We start from the raw sequence: 24,569 nt of genomic DNA, 5'->3' as shown, positions 1-24,569 counted from the left end.
CGACCCCCTAATCAAATCTCACCTCCATAATATTAACTGTTTGATTATTAACATCAACAGTATAGCGTCCACCGTGGGTCTTATTTCTTCTTCGAGCAAATATGTCTGGTTCTGAGTATAGGGCTGATCAGTTTCACCCTGAAGGACCACACTAGAGCTATGTTACTCAAGCTCAGATTGAAGGAACAGCTCAGCAGATCTCTTAATCCCTCCAACAACAACTCACTACCTTCACCAGCGAGCTCCTCAGCCGGCCTCCACAGTCACATCAAGCTACTTCTGCTATCCCTCCACCTTCTGAAGACCAGTGATCGGAGACTCACCCTCCTTCTAGGGCACAACAAATAGTTCCACCTCGGACTCCTCATGCTCCTACCAAGCAGTGGAGGGATCGCGTCGAGTACGCGACCCCACCGTCACATCGGTCGACTCGCCCCAAGGAACCTTGTAGGCGTTGAAAATTGCCTATAGGTCTCCACGAGCAGCTCAAAACTAAGAGAAGACGATGAACGTCACTATCTAAGTTACATAAGCTTGATTGACGTTGAGGAACGCTTGAAGTGAATCGACGAATTACGTGAAGTAATGGAATTTCAGAATAACGAAGACACGAACTGATCGGGAGTCCCGCGTCGCTTACAAAAGACGAAACGACGCTCCTGTCCCAGCTTAATCCACAATGATCTAATCATCAGAGCTTATAGAACTCCTCGTCAGCATTCTAATGCACTTTGAATCACTCAAATCCGAGTTCGGACGAAGAAATTACGGCAGAAACGGACAAGTGCACAGAAAAGAACATCTCAGCCTGAGTTGAGACACCCCGAGGTGTCTCGGCACAAGCGAGACACCCTAGGGTGTCTCGGCCTCGCTGATACACCCAGGTGTGTCTCCAGGCCTAAAATTGGGCCGTTATGCTGTTTCAACCACCCGAACTCCCCCGAGCCTATAAATACAAGCCTCAGGCCTTCATTTTTCTGGATCTGGAATTTTGGAGAATTGACGAAGCCCTGCCGGATTAAAGATTGATCGAGTTCTTTAACACTAGAGAGAGAGATTCTTCAGATCTGCACCACCTGCATTCGATCCTTAGGATTATCCCGTTGCGATAATCCTAAGAAGAGCAATTATCTCGCCATTGCCGAGATAAGCGCTTCTGCTTCTAGATTCCTTCACGAATCGACGGAGTTCTGGATCTGATCTGATTGTCAGGTAGTCCACGGATATCGATGTCCCCGTCACCGGCTAAAGACCCACGCAAGCAAGAAACGACGAACGGATCTTGTGTTATTTTCGAGAAAGTTATAATCTTTCATTTTCTTTTGTTAAAATTTGAATTCTTTGTAAACGATTGATATTATAATGAATTCAGCAATGAAGGTAACTTTTACCGAAAATAAACCTCACCGACGTCTCCTCCCAGATCCTGAAGTCACTGGTGAGAGTCCCGACCCTGGCCACCCTGGGGATCGCACTAGGGGAGCAGTCTCTAAGACTCTCCCCCACTATCGTACCTCTCCGGTGCCCTCTATTACCATAGGGGCCTCTGGATACGATCGGGTGTACAGACTAATCGCAGAAGCCATCGGGGAACACCTCCTTTCTGATGATCTTATGAACGCCCCATGTGAGAAGTTCAAGATGCCTCAAGTGGAGAAGTATAAGGGCGAGGGATGCCCCTCCGAACATGTCCAGAACTACTATGATGTGATGTTCATGCTCCAAGCATCAGAAGCAGTTATTTGTCGATGCTTCCCCATCACTTTGTCGGGAAGCGCCAAGCTTTGGTGGAACACTCTCGAGAAGAAGTCCATTAGTAGCTTCAAGCAACTCAGTCGGAAGTTCATCCACCACTTCTTGGCTGACACCAAACAGAAGCTGTCCCCTCATGTGTTGATCCAGATGAGGCAAGTGCCCGAAGAGAGCCTTCGAGCCTACTTCAAGAGGTTCCAGGCGAAGAGGCTGGAGCTTAATGACCCGGGAAGTGCGTTTGCTATGTCTGCCATTGTGGCTAGCTTGCAGAACAACGAGTTGTCCGACTCGCTTGCCAAGAAGCCGGTCGCCAATTATGAGCAGCGGATGGCCAAAGCTCATGGGTATATAGACATGGAGTATGCCCGAGCTTACAACGTGGTAGCTAGGGCTTCAGAGACCTCCACGGCCACGACTTCAGCAGCAGCAGCACTAGCATCACCCCGCACCAACCAAACCCTGTAGCAGCACCGTGTGTGCGCCGATACCCACAGTCAGCAGATCCCTTCTGCAAAGGCAAAAGTGGCCGAATGGGACCCCCCCCGAGAGTGACTCTCTCTCCAACCAGTTCGATAGGAGGGACCGACGGAGGGACCCAGCACCGAGGCCTGCTCTCACTGTCCTCAACACCTCCCTCACAGAAGCTCTCGCCATGGTCTAGAAGGAGGGGCACCTCAAGGAGCTCGCCCCTCAGATGTGGTCGGATCCACAGAGTCGAGACACTCGGTAGAACTGTCGCTACCATATAGATCGATCACATCCACCTCACCAATGATTGTTGTATCCTGAAGAGGGATATTGAGGACCTGATCAAGAGAGGGTACCTGAAGAAGCTTGTCTCTCAGAGAGACCAGAGGGAAGCTGCCCCAGCCAAGGCAGATAGGAGATCCCGCTCGCGGTCGCCTCGTCCTCGACTGCACCAGGATACCGACCCCAGACCCACCATAAGGGGATCATCAACAACAATCAGTGGCGGGTCCCACTAATCGGAGGGTCATTCTCACAACGCTGCCAAGAGGGTGTTGCGGGTCGACCAGTGTGACAAGAGGTCGAGAGCGGAGAAGCCTATCTCTTTTGGAGACGCCGACCTGAAGGGTGTCGAGACGCCTCATGACGACCGCATTGACGGTTTACAAGTGAAGAGGATTATGGTCGACACGGGAAGCTTAGTGGATATCCTATATGTCGATGCCTTCAACCAGATGGGCATCGATAAATATTGACTGCTCCCCTGTAGAGGCCCCCTCTTTGGATTCACTGACCACTCTCTCTTGCCAGAAGGGATGATCACTCTCCCTTTAACGGTCGGAGAGTACCCCAGGCAATCCACCGTCCGAGTCCTGTTCCTGGTGATGAATCTCAAGTTGGCCCATAATGTCATCTTAGGCCAAACCGCCCTCCACCTGTTACGGGCCATCCCTTCAACCTATCACCAGATGTTAAAGTTCCCGACTTCTAATGGAGTCGGGGTCGCTAGGAGCAACCAGCAAGAGGCCATGTTCTGTTACCTGCTCTCGACCAAGGGTAAAGGTATGCAAGATGCCTTGCCTATCGAGAAAGCCTGCCTCCAGTTGGAGAAAGCAACGGAGCGGCAGAGGATGACGTCGGTGGAAGAGCTCCAGGAGATACCAATCGACCAGGAAGGGCAGAAGACGGTCAATATTGGATACAGCGTGCCCTTGCTGGGAAGCCATTGATGAATTCTTGCACAAACACTGATGTGTTTCGGCTGGGCTTAAACGATATGCCAGGCGCTTTCCTCCAAGGTGATAGCCACGAGCTTGGCTGTCGGACATGGCACTCTAACCTGTGCGACAGAAGAAGAGACATCTCAGCCCGCGGAACGACGGAAGGCGGCCGCCGACGAAGTCGAACGACTACTTTTAGCTGGTTTCATTCGGGAAGTGCAATACCCGGAATGGCAGGCTAACGTGGTGTTGGTGAAGAAGGCGCTGAACAAATGGATAACTATCCACTGCCTCGAATCGATTAGCTGGTTAACGAGAATGCGGGACACGAGCTGGTTGACGAGTGTGCGGGATACGAGCCGCTGGTTGACTATCAACTGATTTGATCGTCGGACGAACCATGAGGCAACTAATCCCCGTCCTCTGAGCTGATGGTTGACTATCAACTGATTTGATCGTCGGAGGAATCACGGGGGAACTAATCTCCATCCTCTTACGAACTGCTATTTGTGCTGGCTGAAGCTACTCAACTCAAAATCAGATATTCGGAGAAGTTAGCGGCCCCATAATCAAATCTCACCCCCATAATATTATTTGTTTGATTATTAACATCATCAACAATAATTTTCTTTTAAAATAATATTTTTTCTAATAATATAAAGTGAAAATTTTATAGAGAAAGATTTGAGAGAAAAATTTCCACAGCATGACGTGGGCATATGATGCTACTAAAGTCTATTATGAAGGTGACACTGGCCAGTCACCTCATTAAACCGTGTAATACAAAAACACAAACGACGACCTTGACTTGTATAAGTCTTTTAAGAGTGTCATTTTCTTGCTTGTGACTGACTACAAAGGACAGATATTAAATTTGATTTTCTTTCCGTTGATCCAAGAAGACTTCAGAAGACTATATGCAGTAATACAGGGTTTTGGATTTTCTTTATTCACACAAATGTATTACAATTCCAGCATCATTTCTTTCACGTAATTGAAATAACTCCGCTGGCAAATATGAGAGAAAAGTCTTCTTACGTTTTACCTGTACCATATAGTGATTTCCAAAAAAAAAAAAAAAAGGAAAAAAAGTCGAGCGTATTTACAAGGTATGTTAAAGTTTCAGTATTTATAAAACTACCTGACAAGTCATCAACTTTAGGACTCAACCAATCATCCTTGGATAGGCTAGTTTGTAATTGTAATGTTAAAAAAAAAAAACATTAAACCAATCAAATTCTCACTCACTATATCCATCCAACGAGGTTGAAAACTTGTTGATTTTTGGTATTTTCTTTCTTATTTTTAAAATTGATGATTTAGGGTAGTTTTTGCAGATAAACATGTTGATTTTTGGTATTTTCTTTCTTATTTTTAAAATTGATGATTTAGGGTAGTTTTTGCAGATAAACATGATTTCAAAGAAGTATATTTACATAACAAAAACATCTCCTATATAAGTACTACGAAGTTTTGAACTCAGCTATTCATCACTTGAGCAAAGTGAACACCAAACGAAAAAAACATGACCAATCTCTTGTATCTTTTGCATAACAAAAAAAAATATTTTACATAACAAAAACATCTCCTATATAAGTACTACGAAGTTTTGAACTCAGCTATTCATCACTTGAGAGCAACTCCAATGGGGCTGCAAAACTCCAATTTGCAGCCCCATGGAGCTCCAACCGGACTCCAATTTTTGGAGTCCGGCTGCAAAAACCAGGATTCGGCTGCATATTTGGAGTTGGAGCTCCAAATATACAGCCCCCCTCCAAACCACTATTCCCCCTAAAAATTTACAATAATACCCTTCTAACTAACTAATTATTTTTAGATATTCAACTTAAAATCAACATAAGTTTATTTCTACTAATTATTTTTAAATAAAAATTTTACAGTTGGAAATGTTTTGTCGATACCTTTAAAATGAGACTAATATTGAATAATATTAATTGAAATATAAAATTTCAAGAACCAAGTAATTAAAAATAAAAAAGTCATTATTTCATTAGTAAAAAAAGTTACATAGCTTCATTTCCATGTCTTTCCCACAAATGTTCAATCAATGCATTTCGAAGTGCAAAATGAGCTTCTTTGTTTTTCAACCTCTTATGTCGAGCAAGAAACCGTTGGAATCGTTCAGTTTCCGTTATCTCCATATTTTCAGCATTCGGAATTGATTGTGGAGTTGAAATGACAACATCTTCTTGCTCGTCGCGTTCATCTTCGACAATCATATTGTGCATTATAATACAAGCAGTCATGATATCATGCAGAGTTCGTTTATCCCAAAAACGGGCTGGCCCCTTGATGATAGCAAATCGTGATTGGAGAACACCGAATGCCCGCTCAACATCTTTTCGACATGCTTCTTGCATCATTGCAAAATATTGTTTCTTTTTATCATCGGAATTAGAAATGGTTTGAACAAGTGTTGGCCATTTCGGATATATGCCATCGGCCAAATAATAACCGACATCATAATTTTTTCCTTGAATTGTGTAATGAGCAGGAGGAGCAATACCTTGTGATAGATTGTCGAACAAATTAGACGACTGCAATACATTAATATCGTTATTGGATCCTGGTAAGCCAAAGTATGCATGCCATATCCATAGATCATATGATGCTACTGCCTCAAGAATAATGGTTGGACCTCCATGACGACCTGAGTATTGTCCTGCCCATGCTGTTGGACAATTTTTCCATTGCCAATGCATACAGTCTAGACTTCCTAACATTCCTGGAAAACCTCTTTCTTCGCCCTTTTGCAATAACCTTGCAACATCGTCGACATTGGGAGTCCTCAGATATTCATCTCCATATACTTCTACAGTTGCTCTGCAAAATCTCTTTAAACACACAATTGCAGTTGACTCACCGATCCTAACATATTCGTCAGTACTATCTGCTGATGTTCCATACGCCAACATGCGAAATGCCGATGTAACTTTTTGTAAAGTTGATAGCCCAAGTTTGCCGACACCATCCATCTTCTGTACGAAGAAGTTGTCATGATCACGTACCGCCTCAACTATACGAAGGAATAAACTCCTGTGCATCCGGAACCTTCTACGGAATAGGTTTGCACCATATGTAGGGTTATCAGAAAAATAGTCATGGTAAAGTCGAGAATTACCTTCTTCCCTCCCGCGATTGATCACCAAATGACCAGGAACTGAGCCAATACGCTTTGGCCGCTCTGCCTCTTGAGAGAGATAAGTCATTATTTTACTATTAGAGGCATGTACGCGAGCTAAGAGTTCATCTTCCTTCTCCCATTGTGTCATATCTTCCTCCCAATCTTTAATGTACTGAGACCATATTTCGTCGTCAGACCCCCACATTGGATTCCTTTTGTGTTGGAGACTCCCCACATTGGATTCTTTTCAGCATTGGTTTCTCACCCCCACATTGGATTCCTTTCGTGTTGGAGACTCCCCACATTAGATTCTTTTCAGCATTAGCTTCTCACCCCCACATTGGATTCCTTTTGTGTTGGAGACTCCCCACATTGGATTCTTTTCAGCATTGGCTTCTCACCCCCGCATTGGATTCCTTTTGTGTTGGAGACTCCCCACATTGGATTCTTTTCAGCATTGGCTTCTCACCCCCGCATTGGATTCCTTTTGTGTTGGAGACTCCCCACATTGGATTCTTTTCAGCATTGGCTTCTCACCCCCGCATTGGATTCCTTTTGTGTTGGAGACTCCCCACATTGGATTCTCCTGGTGTTGGAGACTCCCCACATCTGATCCCTATATAATACTTGCACAATTTTCATATCTCCACCACAACTCTTCTTATTCTATATTCATAACTCTTTACATTCCTCCTTAGATTATGGCATCTAGTCGCGGAAAATCTTTTTTACAAGAAGAAGACCAAGTTTTATGCGCCACGTGGCTCGAAATTTCTCAAGATCCAGTCATGGGTTCTAATCAAAAGAAGGACAAGCTGTGGGAACGAATTTCTGCTTTATTTCATGAAAGGATTTCCAATATTTGTAATGCTCAAAGGACTCCAAAGTCTCTTTCATGCCGAATGCAATTAATTATGAAGGCCATCAGTAAATTTCGAGGATGTATTCGACAAGTCGAGCGCTTAAATCCAAGCGGTGCTTCTGAGCTTGACATTGTAAGTATTTTGAATAACATAAATCTTGATTATCATCTACTATCATGTTATTAATAAATGTTTCTTCCTCTCTTGTGGTAGATTAAACGTGCTAGGATAATATTTGCAGAAGATCCAGAAGAGAGAAAGGGGTTTCTATTTGATCATGTTTGGTCAATTTTAAAAGATGCAGAGAAATGGGCAAATATAAGTGTCAGATCGCCTGCAACTTCCAAAACTTCAAAGTCCCGCTCATCTCAGGGATCAGATTCAAGTTCTCCTGTCGTCGACTTAAATGACGATAATGAGGAATATACTCATAATGACGAAGATATGATAACAAGTCGACCGACAGGAAGGAAGAAAGAGAAGATGAGGAGGCGACAAGCAACTGAATCCAACCTCGACTTGGAAACTCTCAATAAAAGCAATTAAGAAATTGTCGATATTTAAAAAAAAAGTCATGGAGAACGAGAAAATGATAGAATAACAATGCACCAGATTATGATGTTAAGGGCCGAAAACGAAAAGAAAAAATTAGATATCCAGAGGGAACGCCAGGAAAGTAAAATTATGTTGATTAATCTTGATTCTATTACTGATCCTTCGGAACGCGAGTATTTTCGAATTAAAAAACAAGAGATTTTAAATAGAAACACAACCGGAGGTTCTTCATCTGATATTCCTAATCCTGAATATAGTTATGCAGGAAGTCAATACGGAATACCTGACTACAGAAGCGGTGGATATGGAGGAAATGGCCTGCCCGATTTTTAGTTTTTTTCATGTACTTTATTTTCATGTACTTTCTTTTTCTATGTAATGCCGCTGAATGTAATATATAAAATTTCATCATTCGGAGTAGCTGTGAAGGTTGTTCCAAATATTATGCTATATTTTCTGCTTTTTAAAATTTAAAGGCTTTTATCTATGTCTTATTATCAATTTATTAAAGATAATTAATTTTATTTAAATAATGAGTATATTATATATTATACTTTTAGTATTAATTTATAATATATTTTATATTTTAAATTAATCCATATAATTTTTTAATATTTTATATTTTTTATATTTTCAAATCTATTTAAAGTTTAAATAAAAGAAATCAATTAAAAATGCAAATAGAGCTTCATATAGAGGAGATGGTTGGAGTTACCCCCCTCTAAAAAAGCATATGCCCAAGAATATGCTTTGGGGAGGCTGCATTTTGCAGCCTCCCCATTGGAGTTGCTCTCAGAATCTTCTGCAGATTGGCTATGAACGGAGCCTATTTGAAAGGCTAAGCCTCCTGTATCCCGAAGAACAAAATCTATTTCTGCAGTACGGAATGCATCCGTTCATAAGTTGTTTCCCAAATAAGAAGTTCTTTAAGCAGAAACTCTTAGACAGTCAAACAACTGTGGCTAGGGAAAAGGAGATACCTCTTCTTCCGGAGTGTATATCTGCCGGACACCGCCTACGGTCTCTTCCTCTGCCGAGGTGACATCGCTCCCTCCGAGTGCCGCGTCTGCGTCCAGAACGCCGTGAACGACGTCCTCACCCTTTGCCCTGGATCCAAACAAGCCACGGTGTGGTACGACAACTGTGAGCTCCGATACTCTAACCTCCGCTTCTTCTCCTCACTCGACTACACCGGCAGTGGGATACTAATCAACACCCAGAATGTAATAAAAATTACAACTCCCTTGAAAATAAACACAAGATCCGTTTATCGGCTCTTGCTTGCGTGAGTTCTTTACCGGTGCCGGGGTTTATCCATGGACGACCACGAATCAGATCCGGTTGGCGAAAAATTGGGCAGAGCTTCTACCTCACCAAGGGGGTATTTGCTTAAAGCGCTGAAATCGACCAAGCAAAACCAGTAGCTCTTCTCGAGATTAAGACTAAGCCTAATCTCAAGGAACGGACGTACGGGGTTTCGGATCCTTCGAATGACTCCTCTTCTGTGCTGAAGTTCGCCGGGATCTCGCTGACCTTTGCTGAAATTTCGTGCTCCTTGACTCTTCAATCCAGCAGCACCTCGTCCTCTTGATAAAATTCTAGATCTGCGAAATGGAGGCCTTGGGCTGATATTTTTTTTTGGTCAATGAAAAAATTTGTATTCATTTACCAAGTGAGAAAATTATATACATCAGACAAAGTCAGTTAGACTGAAAAACTCAAATTATGATGTGCGCATTTATAAAACATGCACACATGCACATACACCTGAATTATAATTCTCTGATTCTTTCCCTTATGTGAGCTGGGTAATCTTCATTCATGATCTTTGTAAAGACTGAGAACTTGATTGCAGTGAACAAATCTTCAACCTGCCTATTTTTGCTTTGAAAAATTCTTAGATTTCTTTCTTGCCTGACAAAGTACACTGAAGCAGCGAGGACCATCCGCTTCAAATTTTCCCAGAAACCCTTTCTCTTTAGCCTGAACCTATACCATGTAGGATCTGAAATAGATACACTTGAACACTAGAGGGGGGGGTGAATAGTGTTCTTTTAAAATTATTGCAAAGTAGATAATAAATTGCAAAGAAAAAATGGCAATCTCAGAAATTTGCAAACACAAACACAAGGATTTTATACTGGTTCCACCAAACTGGTGTACATCCAGTCCCCAAGCAAATCCCGCTTGAGAGTTTTCACTATGATTTTGAATAAACTTACAAAATCAAATGCAAACCTGACCAATTTGCAAGTCCCTGCAAATTGCAACACCAATTGACAAACTCCTTGTCAATTTGAACACCAATCTCTAACCCAAGAGACTAACCCTCTCACAACCGAGAGAAAAATTGTTGAAGAAGAACACAATGATCCTATAAGCCTTGAATGTGTAATAATGTGCAGCAGTGGCTTAGGATTCTTTTAATCTCTGTAAAATTGCCTAATTGATTTGTTTTTGATGAAAGTATATAGGCAATTTCAGAAACTCTTCTTTTTCAGAAAATCAGAATGTTTTTCACTTGGAAAATTGCTCAAGAATCAAAGCTTATGGGTATGTATATGTCTCCAATTTTTCTGAACAAATAACCTATATATACCCCTTGAAAAGACAAGTTTTTAAAGTTTGAAAACGTTTAAAAACGGCCAAAAACTGTCAGATATTCAAATTCTGAAAACTGAAAAACTGTCTCTTGTAGTCGACTACTGTAGTCATTAGTCGACTACACTGAGTTCAGACAGACTCTGTGTTTTCGGAAAATGTTCTCAGTAGTCGACTATAATGATAATTAGTCGACTACACTGAGTTCAGACAGAAACTTGAAAATTTATATTTTTCTTCAGTAGTCGACTACTGTAGTCATTAGTCGACTACACTGTAAAAAGACAGAAACTTATGTTTCTGTCAAACATCTCAGTAGTCGACTATAATCTCTATTAGTCGACTATACTGTAAAAAGACAGAAACTTGTATTTGAGTTATATACATGAGTAGTCGACTACTATCCTAATTAGTCGACTATTAAGATCAAATATTCAGAAATAATGAGTTTTTATAATTAAGTTTTAACTACTATTCTAATGGTTAACATAGGGGATTTCTATAGTTAACCAACACACTAAGCCTGTGTTAGTGTGTTCTAAAAATGTGTGTGTGTGCGTGTGTGTGATCAAGGCTTGTACAAATATTCTAAGCAAAGAAAAATTCAAATACATTATCTTTTGTTCTTCATTTTCTTCACTTCAAAATGCCTTGATATTCACTTGCACTTGTACATATTCTGATATTGAAATCTGCATATGAAAGTTAGTGCACACAAAATATAAATTGTTATCATCAAAACATTATCATGGAGAAATGATATTCAACATTCTCCCCCTTTTTGATGATAACAAATAATTTATGCATCATATTAAATTTTAAAACATGTAATACTTACTCCCCCTGCATATATGCAAAGTTTTTAACATTCATAATAAAAAATATAAAACTTAACTATTTCTCCCCCTTTGTTATCAACAAAAAGAAGAAGAACCTAAACATAACATAATTTCGTCAACATGAGTTAACACTTCAAACAAATCATCAAGGTTATGAACATAGTCCATAACTTCACCCATCCATATTGGTAGGCAAAGACTTGCCATAAAGACCACAAGTTCCATAATGTTCATCACCATTATCTGTTTAAAATATATAGCAGTTATATTAACGAACAAAATAGTAGCAAACTTAACACATATAATAGCAAACTTTTCATAATAGCAGGCTTAACACACAGTTATATTGTAGCAAACTTGACATAAAAGCAACATAACCACATAGTTTTAAACATAATAACAACCACATAGTTTTAAACATAAGAACATAATTGTTTTGACCAAAAAACAGAAACAAATTCTAAGGTGCTGGAGGAGGTTGTTGGCCTTGAAAATATGAATTAAGCTTTGAGTCCAAGTCTTCAAACTTTTTGATTAGGTCTTCTTGATTGCTGATGATATATCTGTTTTGTGCATATATAGCTCGTTGACCTGTTTCCAGTTCTAGGATACGTGCACTCAAAGTATTGTATTGCACGTCTGAAAAACATGAAGGTTCAGTAGGAAATGGTGGAGGTTGACTTGAAGAGGCTCCAGCTTGAGTTGAGGTTTGTGGAATATCTTCTTGTTGAAGTTCAGGTTCATTTTGAACAGGTTCATTTTGAGGATTGTGATCTTGGATTTCAAAATTTGTCAATTTCATCCTAGTTAGGGCATTTGAATCAAAAAATTCAATTGAACGGACAACAGATTTTTCAGATTTGAGATCAACATGGAATTTATCAAAGATCTTAGTCAGGAATGCACCATAAGGAAGAAATCCTCTAGGAATGGTCAGAAAATTATCAAAATAAACCTCAGCCCAATTAACTTGAATATTTCCCATAATAGCATATATAGCTTTTGCTAATTCTAGGGAAATGAAATGAAAACTTCCAGTTTTTGGAAATAAGTTATAGGCTAGGATACGAGCAATGAACCTAGGAAATGGACGAAGTTTGTTTGAATTGTTCAAAGGTTTTCCATGTCCTGGAAGAAATATGTGATTGGATAGCAAGTCTGAATCATTCATCCTAACAGAGCTAAGAGAAACTCCTTGATAAGGAATGTTGAATATTTTACCAATTGTTTTAGTAGTTAATTCAATCTCCATTCCTTTAACAAGGGTTTTAATTTTTTCAGAACCACCAATTGTACCCACACGTTCTATATTGGTATAGAACAGTTGCACAAGAAATGGGTATGATGGTTTCTTATTTTCAGCAGAAAATAACTCAAGCAAGCCCACATTTTCAAAATAAGAACTAAAGTTCCATGGGATGAAATCATCGAACTTCACAAATCGTCCTGTAAGAATTTCTAAAGTTGAAAGTCTGTTAAATTCTTCCAATAATTCAGGACTTCTTAAATAAACAATGATTTCATCATTGAGAGAACTGTGAGTTTGCTTAGCTTTCTTAGATCTAAACATGATGAACTAGATAAATAACAAGAGAATGAAAGATCAAGTTTAGAAGTATACCCCAAACAGTAGAAACCCTAGAATAGCCGACTATAGCCTGGATTAGTCGACTAATGAGCCTGATAGCTTGACAAGATTGAAAGACAAATAAAGAAATTGATGAGGAAATTTTAGAAACAAGAAAAGCCCTAACCTGGAATCGGTGGAGTAATCTTTCCAAGTTGATGGTAGTTTTGCAATAATTGCAGCAACTTGAAAAGACTCTGGAATAACTATTTTGAGAACATGAATCTTATTAACCAGAACCTCCAATTCATGAACTTGCTCTAGGACAGACTTGTCATCAACCATTTTATATTCTAGATATTTTGCAATTAAATACTTGTTTGTACCTTCCTCCTCGGCTTTGTATTTAAATTCCAATGCGTTCCAGATCTTCCTTGCCGACTTTATCCTCGTGAAAAGATCATATAATCGGTCCGAAAGTGTGTTCAGAATGTGACCGCGACACAATACTTCATCTTCCTCCCGTTTTGCCTTTTGCTTTTTGATTTCTTCTATTTCCTCCTCAGTAGGTTGTTTGCCGTCTGCACTTGGTTTTGGATCTTCTATGGGCTGCAGATTGGGTTTGAGAATGTAGGAGATCTTCAATGCTGTAAGAAGAAACATCATCTTGTCTTGCCAGCGAGAGAAATTGTTCCTGTCGAATCGGTCCAATTTGACCATGTCTTGATTCATCACCTTGATTGATTCCGACTCCATTGTAGCAGAGATATTTCTTTAAGATTATTTGTTAGTAAAACAATGAAGGAGACAGAAATTCTGAGGCGTGAAACACTTTCCTTAAAGAAATATTTGCCCCCACTTGATATTCAAAGTTGCTTCGGGTTAATGCAAATTTTTTTCCCAGGATACAACAGAAAATAAAAATTCCAGTAAGCAAATCTAGAATTTTCCTTAATTCGTTGTGAAACAAGTTTGTAATATTGCAGATGTTTTTTGGTAGAAAAGATTCAGAAAAAAGTTGTTAGATATCTGAAAACATAAACTATTTATAGATTTGAAAAGGTGTTTCCAACAGTCACAACTTTTCAAAACACCATTTGAAGCAAACAGCCACTTTTCAACAGTCACTTGTCTTTTCATAATTTTTTAAAATTCGAAATAACATTAAAAATAAAATATATTCAATATATAATTATATAAATAATCGCGTCAAAATCGCGCATTATTCGCGCTACCCGCACGCGGGTTTAGAAGCCTACACTTTGATCCATTATTCAAAGCCCAATAAGCATTCAATGCTTTTAAACCTCTAAAAGAATGCTCAAAATTCCGATGTGGGACTATCTTGTTTTTTTACAAACAAATACTAACACTAGACGGAATATTCTAGACGGAATTTTTTCCGGCTAGAATGTATTAAACTAGACGGAAAATTTCCGTCTAGAATATTCTGTCTAGGAAAAAACATTCTAGACGGAAATTTCCGTCTAGAATAGTATTCTAAATGATTGTTTTATTTTTATTATTATTTTTTAAAATTTTCACGTATCCTAGACGGAATATCCTACGGAAATTTCCGTCTAGGATTGACGGTCATTTAACCCAAATTTAGGAAAATTGCTTAGAGGAACCAAAAAAGGTTGGCTCAAGCATCCTCCTCCCCAGCCCCAAAACTCTAACCCCCAAGCCCTAAAATTGAAAAAAAAGTGCAACCAAGCCCCAAACCCACTGCCCAAGAAAACAATTCCCAAATTACCATTCTTCCCCATTTAAAACACAATCTACTTCATCCTCCTAAAATCTGGCCAAAGACCTCCCCCTTCCCCCTCATCCGCATCCTCTCCTCCTCCCCCTTCCCTTTCCTCCCCGACCCCTTCCTCGCCTCCGTCCGCCTCCCCTTCCCCTCCTCCTTCCTCCTCATCCACATCCTCTCCTCCTCCCCCTTCCCCCTCCTCCCCGACCCCCTCGGCTCCGGCTGCCTCCTCCCCTCCTCCCCTACCCTCCGGATAAGAAGAAGCCGAAGGCGAAGAATATGCTGCCGTCGTCGAAGGAAGGCCGGGGGGGGCGCAGTTTATGCAGATCCTGTAGCATTTGCCACGTGGATGAAAGTTCCAAAGAGATGGATAAACTCTAATAATAGAGATTGATTCCGCTGCTCGTGAGAACAAAATGGAATGTTATAAGAAAAAACAAATCAATCAAAAAAATCATCATCGTCATCATCTAAGTGCGTGTTTATATGGATTCTTGGGTAATTCCGTGTTGATTTTGTTTGTTATTGAAGAGAACCCATTATTAGATTTAGTTCTAGGCCTATTGATCAGAAGGAAATTCATTTTGGGTTTTTGCATTAAAATATGTTCGAAAACTGGGGGAAAACTAAGGAAATTGGCCATGCATATCTAAATTTGAAACTACAGGTATCCAAGGGGGAGAGGTGACGACCTCGTGGCAGTAGCGATGGAGCATGTAAGTCAAGATGAGTATTTATTTGTTTCGGGGGGCAAGACGGGGAGGAAGAAGAAGAAGAAGGCGAAGAGCGTGGAGACGTATTCTAGAAGCTGGCCCATGAGGCCTCCCTCCTTGCCCGCTACAACAAGAAGCCCACCATCACCTCCGTCGAGATCCAGACCTCCGTCCGCCTCGTCCTCCCCGACGAGCTCGCCAAGCACGCCTTCTCCGAGGGCACCAAGGCCGTCACTAAGTTCACCAGCTTCTGAACCGTTGGGCCGGGCTTTGGGTCCGGTCGTGTGCTCTGGTGTTGTTTGGGATTCAAGGGTCTGGGTTTCGCTGCTTTTTGGTTGCTTGTTGGAATTTCATTTTGTTTAGAAATAGCAGTAGGTTATTATGGTGGGTAGTAGTTTTTGTAATAAAAAGTCGACTTTTGAAATTAAGTGTCTTGATTAGTATGATATATGTCTACTGGAATTGTCATCTCGTATTTTCTTCTGTGTTGCGGAATTGTTCTTTGGTCTCCGCCGAGTCTTGTTTCATCTTTTCTTGTGCTTGTTTGGAATAACTCTTAAATATTTGGAAGTAGTTCTAGTTTTCTTACGATTTCAGGACAACGTTTCTTTTTTGCTATTGCAATTTATCCTCAAGAGTTCAATCGGAGCTTGGCATGGGCTTTATCCTTATTTTATCTTCTGTGGGTTTAGTGTATGCAGGTGTGGGTGTGGCTAGCGAAGGAAATTTGAGTTTTGAGTTCATTGTTTGTACTGCACATTGCTGTAGATTGGTTCTACGAAGGAAAATGAGATGATGGGTTGGGATTGTAACATCCTGATGTATTTTTGTTTGATGGGTTGAAATCATTCGTAAGGATGATTTTGATCTAATTAGAGTTTAATTTGGGAGTGTTGTTATGTTTCTTAGTTATTCAAGGTTGAATGAGAAAATGGGGTATTTTTTGGAACATATATGTATCACAGTTAACCGTAAATGTGATAAATAAACATATAATGTGATATTTCAATGTTATATGTGACAATTCAATCCTACATGTGGCAGTTCTATCTTATATGTGATATGTAGATCTGATTTGTGACTTTTGGGTGTTACATGTGACACTGAGACCGCATATGTGACGTTAACGTATTATATGTGAACGTTATACGTGTACTTCGTATCAAGCACCTATTACGGCTTCTCGGATTAATTTTAATGACTTCGGATCAAGCACCTGTTACGACTTCGATCTCATCTTCCAGAACCACTCGGTGTCGGTGGCCTCCTCATCGGGGTCATCGGATCCGTCGTCGACAGGGCCGGTGATGAGGGAGTTGAATTACATGGGATTTTCTAGATTTATAAATGTTAACAATAACAATGGAGCGACGCCTTTGCATCTAGCGGCGAGGCAAAGATGATTTTTATTTGTTTTAAATCTGTTTGCTTTAAATTTGAGTTTTGAGTTCATTGTCTGTACTGCATATTGCTATAGATTGGTTCTACGAAGGAAATAGGATGATGGGTTGAGATTATAGCTTAGTTATTCAATGTTAAATGAGATGTTTGGTAACTTTCACTTGCAGTCTTTCTAATGTAAGCAACACTCAATGTTATATGTAAATGAAAAAAGAAACATTGTTTGTGGTAAATGAAAAAAGAAATCAAGCGTCCATTTCAATGTTATATGTGACAATTCAATCTTACACGTGACAGTTCTACCTTATATTTGATATTTAGATCTGATTTGTGATATTTGGGTGTTGTATGTGATAGTTGGGTGTTGCTTGTAATATTTGTTGTTTATACGTGACATTTGGTTGTTTTATGTGATATTTAGGTGTTGCCTATGACATTTATTGTTTACACGTGACATTTGGGTGTTGTATGTGATATTTGAGTGTTGCTTGTGATATTTGTTGTTTATACGTGACATTTGGGTGTTGTATGTGATATTTGGGTGTTGCTTGTGACATTTGTTGTTTATACGTGACGTTTGAGTGTTGTATGTGATATTTGGGTGTTGTATGTGATATTTGGGTGTTGCTTACATTAGAAAGACTGCAAATGAAAGTTACCAAACATCTCATTTAACATTGAATAACTAAGCTATAATCTCAACGCATCAAATATCACATACAACACCCAAATATCTATATAAATAGGAAGCCCTCAATATGCTGAGTGTAATATTAATTATGACTTGAAGCATTGAAAGTTCTCTGCGGTTCCGATTGTAAATAAACATATAAATAGGAAATTAGTTATTATCTATATAAACAATTTATGTATCGCGTTTCTTTTTGTTAATAGAGATTATTAGACCTGTTTGCCGATGCACTGACATCCATTGTAAATAATTTATGTAAAAGTTTGTAAACAATTTATGTATTATTTGAATATAATTGGATTTGATATTGGAATATAATTAGATTATGATGAATATTCATATAATTTGTTGTTGTTCAATATTGTGTACATGCATTGAAAGTGGATTCTGCAAAAAAAATAAATACTGTAGCACAGTATCATAGACGGGAATTCCGTCCAGGATGCTCAAATTCCGTCTAGAATATTTTTTTTGGCAAAAAAAATAAAAAACATCAATTTCAGTCTAGAATGAGTATTCTAGACGGAATTTTCATCTAGAATACTCATTCTAGACGAAAATTTTTTCTGTCTAGAATGAATTATTCTAGACGGAAATTCCGTCTAGAATAATCCGTCTAGGATGTATTCTAGACGGTTTTTAATTCTGTCTAGAATATTCCGTCTAAGATATATTCTAGACGGAATTTCCGTCTAGAATACGACATCCTAGATGGAAACATCCTAGACGGGTATTCTAGACGGAATTCCGTCTAGGATACGCATCCTAGACGGAATTTTGTCTATCCTAGACGGAATTTTCCGTCTAGGATGGCTAATTTTTCAGCAGTGATTATTGTGTCCACGTGCAAAATACGTGCAATACTAGTCATACTCCCTTTAAAAGTATAAGTTCGGAAAAATCTTTTGGTAGACAAAAATATCCCTATAAAGTTTGAACTATCCTATCACTAATCAAATTTGAATTTTTAATACTAATCCATCATTAGACTGGGAAATTAATAAATTCCTAGTAGATATACATAGTATAAAGATAAGGAAATAAATTGTATTTAGGTTATATTAGAATTAAGAAATTTAATTACATTCTCATCCTAATCTATACACTAATATTAACCCACAATTATCTTTACCAATTATTGAATACCTCAATTTCAGATAAATAATTCTCCCCCACCACCTCTAAAAAGAGCTGTCTCCTTTTATGGAATCAAAAGAGTTTTCTCCACTTCTTTGTAGTGGCTATTTTTTTCTCCTAGGGTTCGAATTTTTGGTTGTCACTCCTACAATGAATGTATACTTTCCTTTTCATTTTCTTTTTTTACTTCTTTTTAGATCTTGATTTGTTTTGGGCGTTCTATTCTTGAAAGATTTGTGATGGGGTTTGTTGGTTTAGGATTTTCTTAGAGTTTATGTTTAGATACTATTCTTGAAAGATTTGTGATGGGGTTTGTTGGTTTAGGATTTTCTTAGAGTTTATGTTTAGATATTCAATCTAAGATGTGGATTTGTGATGGGGTTTGTTGGTTTAGGATTTTCTTAGAGTTTATGTTTAGATATTCAATCTAAGATGTGTGTTTATGATTTCTATAAAGCTTTTACAATTTTTTTTACTGATTGTGTATTGATTTGACATTTTTTCATTTTTTGATTATATGTTATTGTTTAAATTTAAAAGAGAATTTACGCATTGAGTAGAGTTTTTATTAATTTTATGCTCAAAGCAATAAGAAAAAGAAAAAGCAAGAGTTTTGATGAGTAGATGATTAGTGTTCTTTTAGGGTTTTTGAATTACAGATGTTATTGATTTGTTGCAAAGTCTATCTTTGGTGTCCAAGACCAGGACCCATGATGCTTCTGAGGCCCGAATTAGTTAAATATGTTATTAAGATTAATATGGTTTCTTATAAATTTGTTTATTTCTTAGGTTATATCCTTTCCTAAATAATAAAAGTACGTAAGTCAAATTGAGATATTAATTGATGTTTTGTCTTTTAGTTGATTTAGCATGCTCTATTGAATGGTGAGAATAAGAAAAATAAAGTTATCCTGCTAATGGACCAGTCAGCAACACCCTTCTGTGTTATGCATCGTCTTACTTATGGTGGTAAAATATGACGTCTCTTCTCTATTGTATCCTGCAGTTTTTGTGATCATATTATAAATTATTTGCTGCAATTATTAGATGTCATCTTTAGCCAACAATAGTTAACTCACATAATTTTTGATTGTGTTAGTTATAATGTTTGGTATATGTTGTTTGTGAAATTTGGACGGGTTTTTGGGTTATGATCCAGCGAGCGAGTATGAGGATTACCCTAAATTTGATGGACCAGAGATGAAACATCCTGTAAGTTCTAATATAAATCATAATTAACTTTTTTCGGTGTAGTATGCTATTTTGTACTTAGCAATACTGATATTTGCTGGTATATTATTTTGAACTATAAGTTTTATTTATTTATTGAATCGAAATTTTTGATTGAGCAGTTTACCATATTTGATTCTAGCCAATTTCGTCGACTCATTCCATGGAACTGGTGGAACTTTGTTCTAAAACGATAATATTTTTCTAATGTAAAAATTAGTGAATCTGGAGCTGTAAGACTAAAGTTAAAGATTAGCAATAATTTGCGATGAATATTTGTAATATTTCAGGTTATTATTAAGTAATAAGGTGTAGTAATGACACAATGCTTGGTGTTTGTTGTCTTTATGAAATGTAAATAAAAAGGTTACCAATTTTGATGTTTATCAGACCTTTGCCTCTGAAGCCCACTAAAAGTGCAAAATTCTCATTGATGTGGAGATTAGTGAATTCAAGATTTTAGAGCTGAATGAAAGACTAGCTAGGATTTAATATGAATTGGTTTGTGGAGAGGGGCAGTGATATGTTTTTCTTCTACAATTGATGATTAGGGACAATTTTGTCAATACTAAGATTTAGGATTATTTTTGCAAGTATGCATGGTTTAAGAGGTATATATAAAAATAAGCCTTTCTTTTTTAATCTTTACACATACAAAAATTAAAACTTATTATGGTTTTCTTTACCCGCAGGATGATAATGTGACTACCTACTCTTCAATTGCATATTCTCGCTCGCCTTAGACTTTAGTATCACCACCACTTCTTTGAGATACTTATAGATGAGGATTTTAGGTTGTTGAACGTTGTCTCTTCTGTAACAACTATGACAGAATGAGCTACAAAGTTATGCATATTGATCCATGAGAACTTTTTGCCTATAACAAAAATCTTTATCTATAGTAATTAAGAATGACAGGAATGTGTCATCTACATATTCATCCAACCAAAAGAAAATAACTTGGGTACTAAGAACATTAAAGTAAATAGTAGAGTTAGACTAATATCGTTCATGTTATGTCATTTCCCATTCTATTCAGAGATTATTATGGTTGTTCCACTATCATGCCCTCTTTAAAATTGTGAGTTCGGAAAAACTTTCCATGTTCAATATTACCCTTAACTCTTTTGAATATTATATTTTAATCATAATATATCCTAATTATCCAATACAAATTTTAAATATCCTATTACCCTTGACACTTTTTGGATGTTACATTGTAATCTAATCTTAGTTAATAATTATATCTTTATTAATAAAATTTGTGGTTTTGTTCATATTGGCTGTTAGCTAATGTTGATAAGGAAATTCAAATGATCTCAGTAAGTTTCTTTGCCTAGCTTATTTGATTATAATCCAATTTGTTGTAGAATTAAAATTCTTACTTTATGCAAAGTCTGAAAAACAAAAATGTGTAGCTATATATATCATGGGCTAGGATAGAAATTTGAGACAACTGCAGTAATTTGGATCAGAGATTACTCCTCTCTATATTGTGAACCACAAGATAATTAAATTATTTGGCTGATGATATTTGTATTGGCTCTTTGCTTCCTCTTTACTTGAGAGAGATTATATTAGATTTCTTGTAATGTGATTTGGAATTAGTGATTTGAACCATGAACTACCTGTGTGTATTATCTTATTTATATTTTCTTTGCTTTTTGTGTGATTGATATTTGCTTATCAGGGGATTTGTCATAACACATTAAAATCACTAAATTACCAAGCCCATATTTTAAAATGAATCAGCAAAATATTATTTTATTTATTTGATTCATATTAGGATTATTCAATTTTGATGTTGCAATTTATGACTTACAGTTCAAACTACACACATTAGTCTGTCAATGCCATAGATGTCCTGAACTCAACATATTTTGAAAGCGGAATGGAGACTCTCGAGTCCCGATGATATTTATATTTGGGAAGAGATAGATATTTTTGTAGTAGCGTCTCTGTTATGATAGGATTTCATTCTCGGTATGTTCCTTCTCATTAATATCTCATAAGCTAATTTTTTTTCTTATAAACTATATGCCTTTGTTCATCGGTCCCCTAAATGCCAAAATATACATGATAGGATTTGATATGATCTATGAAGGACAAAGGCAGTTCACATAGTATTTCAGATCTTATTACCATATTATTTTTCCTATGTGATCCTATAAAACGTTTTGAGCATAGAAACATTGACTTAAGCCACTTATTATTTAGTACAAATGTATATGGAATACCTCATTAAGTAAAAATACATATGACACAATCATATCCACATTCAGCCTTATTTCCTCATTTTAAATTCATTTATTTTTTACTTGCCTTTTTCAAGTCCTTTTTTTCCTCTCAAGTTCCCTTACCGCTGCTTATATAGTTCATTTTTTTCAATATATGTATGAAAGCTTGTATCTGCTTTATTTAAATTATATTGTTATCGATGAGTCCTAAAGGACACAAAATTACACATATTGTTATCAATGAGTCTTAACAATAACGTTCGACATATTCCAGTAAAATCTTTAAAGAAGAAAGGTAATGACATTGCCAACAATATTGCAAGTAGTAAACTATAATGTAAAATTAACTAAAAATTTAATGGACATACTGCAAGTAAATTCATATGCAAAATTACTTTGCGAATTGAATGATCACCCATTTTTTAAAGACTTCAAGATACTAATAAATAGAGATGTTGTACTAGATTAATGTGTTTATAACTCAAATATAGTAGATCATGTGACCACAGTCTGAGTTAAAATAATAATAATAATATTTTATTTAAGAGAGATTATTGAGTTGATGATCAATCCTACAAAAAAAGTTTATTTTTTTATTTTAACTCTATTTTTATTAATTTAAATAATCATGATATTCAAATTACTTAGAAGAAAATGAAGGCTACTGCATGGCTGTCCTTAGGTTCGATATCAAACATGAGAAGTTTGAAGTTACATCAATCCCTCATACCCCCACTTAGAAGAGATTGTTGTATAACTATACATGAGCTAAGAGGGCATGTTTGTGTTACACTTGTTACATATAAAAAACTTGAGGTGAAGATATGGATGCTCAAGGATAATAAGAATTGGATTGAGATGTTGAGCGTCTGTACTGAAAATTGCCGAGAGAGCTGCTTAGGTTCACCACAATTACCCAAAGTTATCAGTATCGCTGATGATAAGATTCTGTTCGAGTACCATAATCATGAGAACTATTCAAGCGGATTATGTAGTCATGACTTTGAGCATGATACTTGCACTCTAATCCTAAATGAAGCTGTTCTATGTCTTTCTTCGTACTTGGAAAGTCTCGACTCACAAGAAAATTGATAAGAGGCATGAAGTCTGCTGTAGAAAACTTTAATGGACCTCTATTTTTATATAAATTCAGGGATTTATTGATTCTTTAGTACTATGGTTTTATTTGTGCTGAGCATAGCCGCAGAAACTGTTGAAAATATCTAAAGTAAATTATGGAGAAAATGATCTTTTTAGATATGTTTTAGTGCTTATTTGTTGCTATTACTTACGAAAGTATTATGTGAAGATTCTATTCTGCTCGGTTTATTCCTCGAGTATTGTCGGTGATTTTGTTGCTCCTTTTTTCCGTTTACATATATCTGGAAGTATTACATAATGATATGTTCTATGTATTCAAATTCTATGTTAGGAAAGAATATTGTAGTGTCAAATAAATAAAAGAACATCCTTATTTTTTTTCTTAAAAACATTTTAGTTATTTGCCAATTGAAGATTTAGTAGTCTAATTGTAATCTAGATAGTTAGAACAATAATGCCAAAAGTTAACGATCTAAATCTCGACCTTCCTAGAATTTATCAATGCCAAAATAAGTATATATTTATATACTTATTCTGTGGATACTTTTATCATATAAAATTATATTAGAGTTAGCATTAATATTTAGTTATGGTTTTCAATGAAGTCTATCAATGATTATGAATAAAATCCATATTCTCTTTTGTGCCATGTAGCCACTTCTAATCTATTGTCTAGGCTCATCGGATTTAATTAATTCTCTTGCTATTATAATGCAATTTTTTTTCCAAATATTTTCTACTTTTACAACATTATACTTCCTTAGGTGAAGCTTCTTTTCATGTTGATTTAAATAACATGAATATTCAAATTGGCCTCATGTTGTTTTCGTGTAGCCCATTCAAACAAATATTAAAAAACAAATATTATTTTTTTCATGTAGCCCACTCAAACAAATATTAAATAAGATAAATAATCACAATATTAAATTTTAGAGACATAAGTGAGCAAAAATCAAAATCGAAGAACAAATTTTAGTAAGAAAATAAACTAAAAATGAATAATTATGATATTTAACCACATGCAATGCACGTGCATAAAAACTAGTAATTATAAAAGCATGAAATTTTCAACATCAGTAGATAAACTATAGAGAAGTTCTCTTGCTCAGTTCAACTTGTAAATAAGATAATAACTTGCAGTTCAAGAGAGCTCACATTTATTTGTTTTTTATTTGAGGATTTTTTTTTCCGATTTAATTTGGGGATTAATTGCAATTCCATTTTCAATTTAAATCTCATTTACTTTGGGGATTGATTGCAATTTCATTTTTTTTTCTTGGTGTGTGGGGAAAGGGA

The 24,569-nt window shown here is 37.0% G+C and overlaps 3 protein-coding genes across 3 annotated transcripts; 1 reads left to right on the top strand and 2 right to left on the bottom strand.

The window, feature by feature from the left end:
* LOC109842460 (putative nuclease HARBI1) lies at window positions 5,465-6,790 on the bottom strand. Its single transcript, XM_020411335.1, has one exon. It carries the CDS (start codon window positions 6,788-6,790, stop codon window positions 5,465-5,467), a length of 1,326 nt encoding a protein of 441 aa, XP_020266924.1.
* Window positions 7,169-7,994, top strand: LOC109842458 (glutathione S-transferase T3-like). Its single transcript, XM_020411334.1, has 2 exons — window positions 7,169-7,580; window positions 7,662-7,994. Exons 1-2 carry the CDS (start codon window positions 7,287-7,289, stop codon window positions 7,992-7,994), a joined length of 627 nt encoding a protein of 208 aa, XP_020266923.1. The 5' UTR covers window positions 7,169-7,286.
* LOC109842457 lies at window positions 9,776-13,766 on the bottom strand. The gene is made up of 2 exons (XM_020411333.1): window positions 13,198-13,766; window positions 9,776-9,992 (listed from the first exon to the last, which is right to left on the bottom strand). Exons 1-2 carry the CDS (start codon window positions 13,764-13,766, stop codon window positions 9,776-9,778), a joined length of 786 nt encoding a protein of 261 aa, XP_020266922.1.

The sequence above is a fragment of the Asparagus officinalis genome, chromosome 5 (assembly GCF_001876935.1).
Source record: "Asparagus officinalis chromosome 5, Aspof.V1, whole genome shotgun sequence".
In the NCBI taxonomy this organism is placed as follows: Eukaryota; Viridiplantae; Streptophyta; class Magnoliopsida; order Asparagales; family Asparagaceae; genus Asparagus; species Asparagus officinalis.
Note: the sequence above shows the minus strand (reverse complement) of the source record. Positions and strands in the feature narration are given on the sequence as shown.

What these genes read in the sequence shown, in the direction of transcription:
- LOC109842460 (XM_020411335.1), bottom strand. Translation starts at nt 6,790, where the DNA reads ATGTGGGGGTCTGACGACGAAATATGGTCTCAGTACATTAAAGATTGG.
- LOC109842458 (XM_020411334.1), top strand. Translation starts at nt 7,287, where the DNA reads ATGGCATCTAGTCGCGGAAAATCTTTTTTACAAGAAGAAGACCAAGTT. An exon ending in GTGCTTCTGAGCTTGACATT is followed by an intron (nt 7,581 to 7,661) that starts GTAAGTATTTTG and finishes CTCTTGTGGTAG; the next exon opens with ATTAAACGTGCTAGGATAAT.
- LOC109842457 (XM_020411333.1), bottom strand. Translation starts at nt 13,766, where the DNA reads ATGGAGTCGGAATCAATCAAGGTGATGAATCAAGACATGGTCAAATTG. An exon ending in GATTACTCCACCGATTCCAG is followed by an intron (nt 9,993 to 13,197) that starts GTTAGGGCTTTT and finishes TACATGGTATAG; the next exon opens with GTTCAGGCTAAAGAGAAAGG.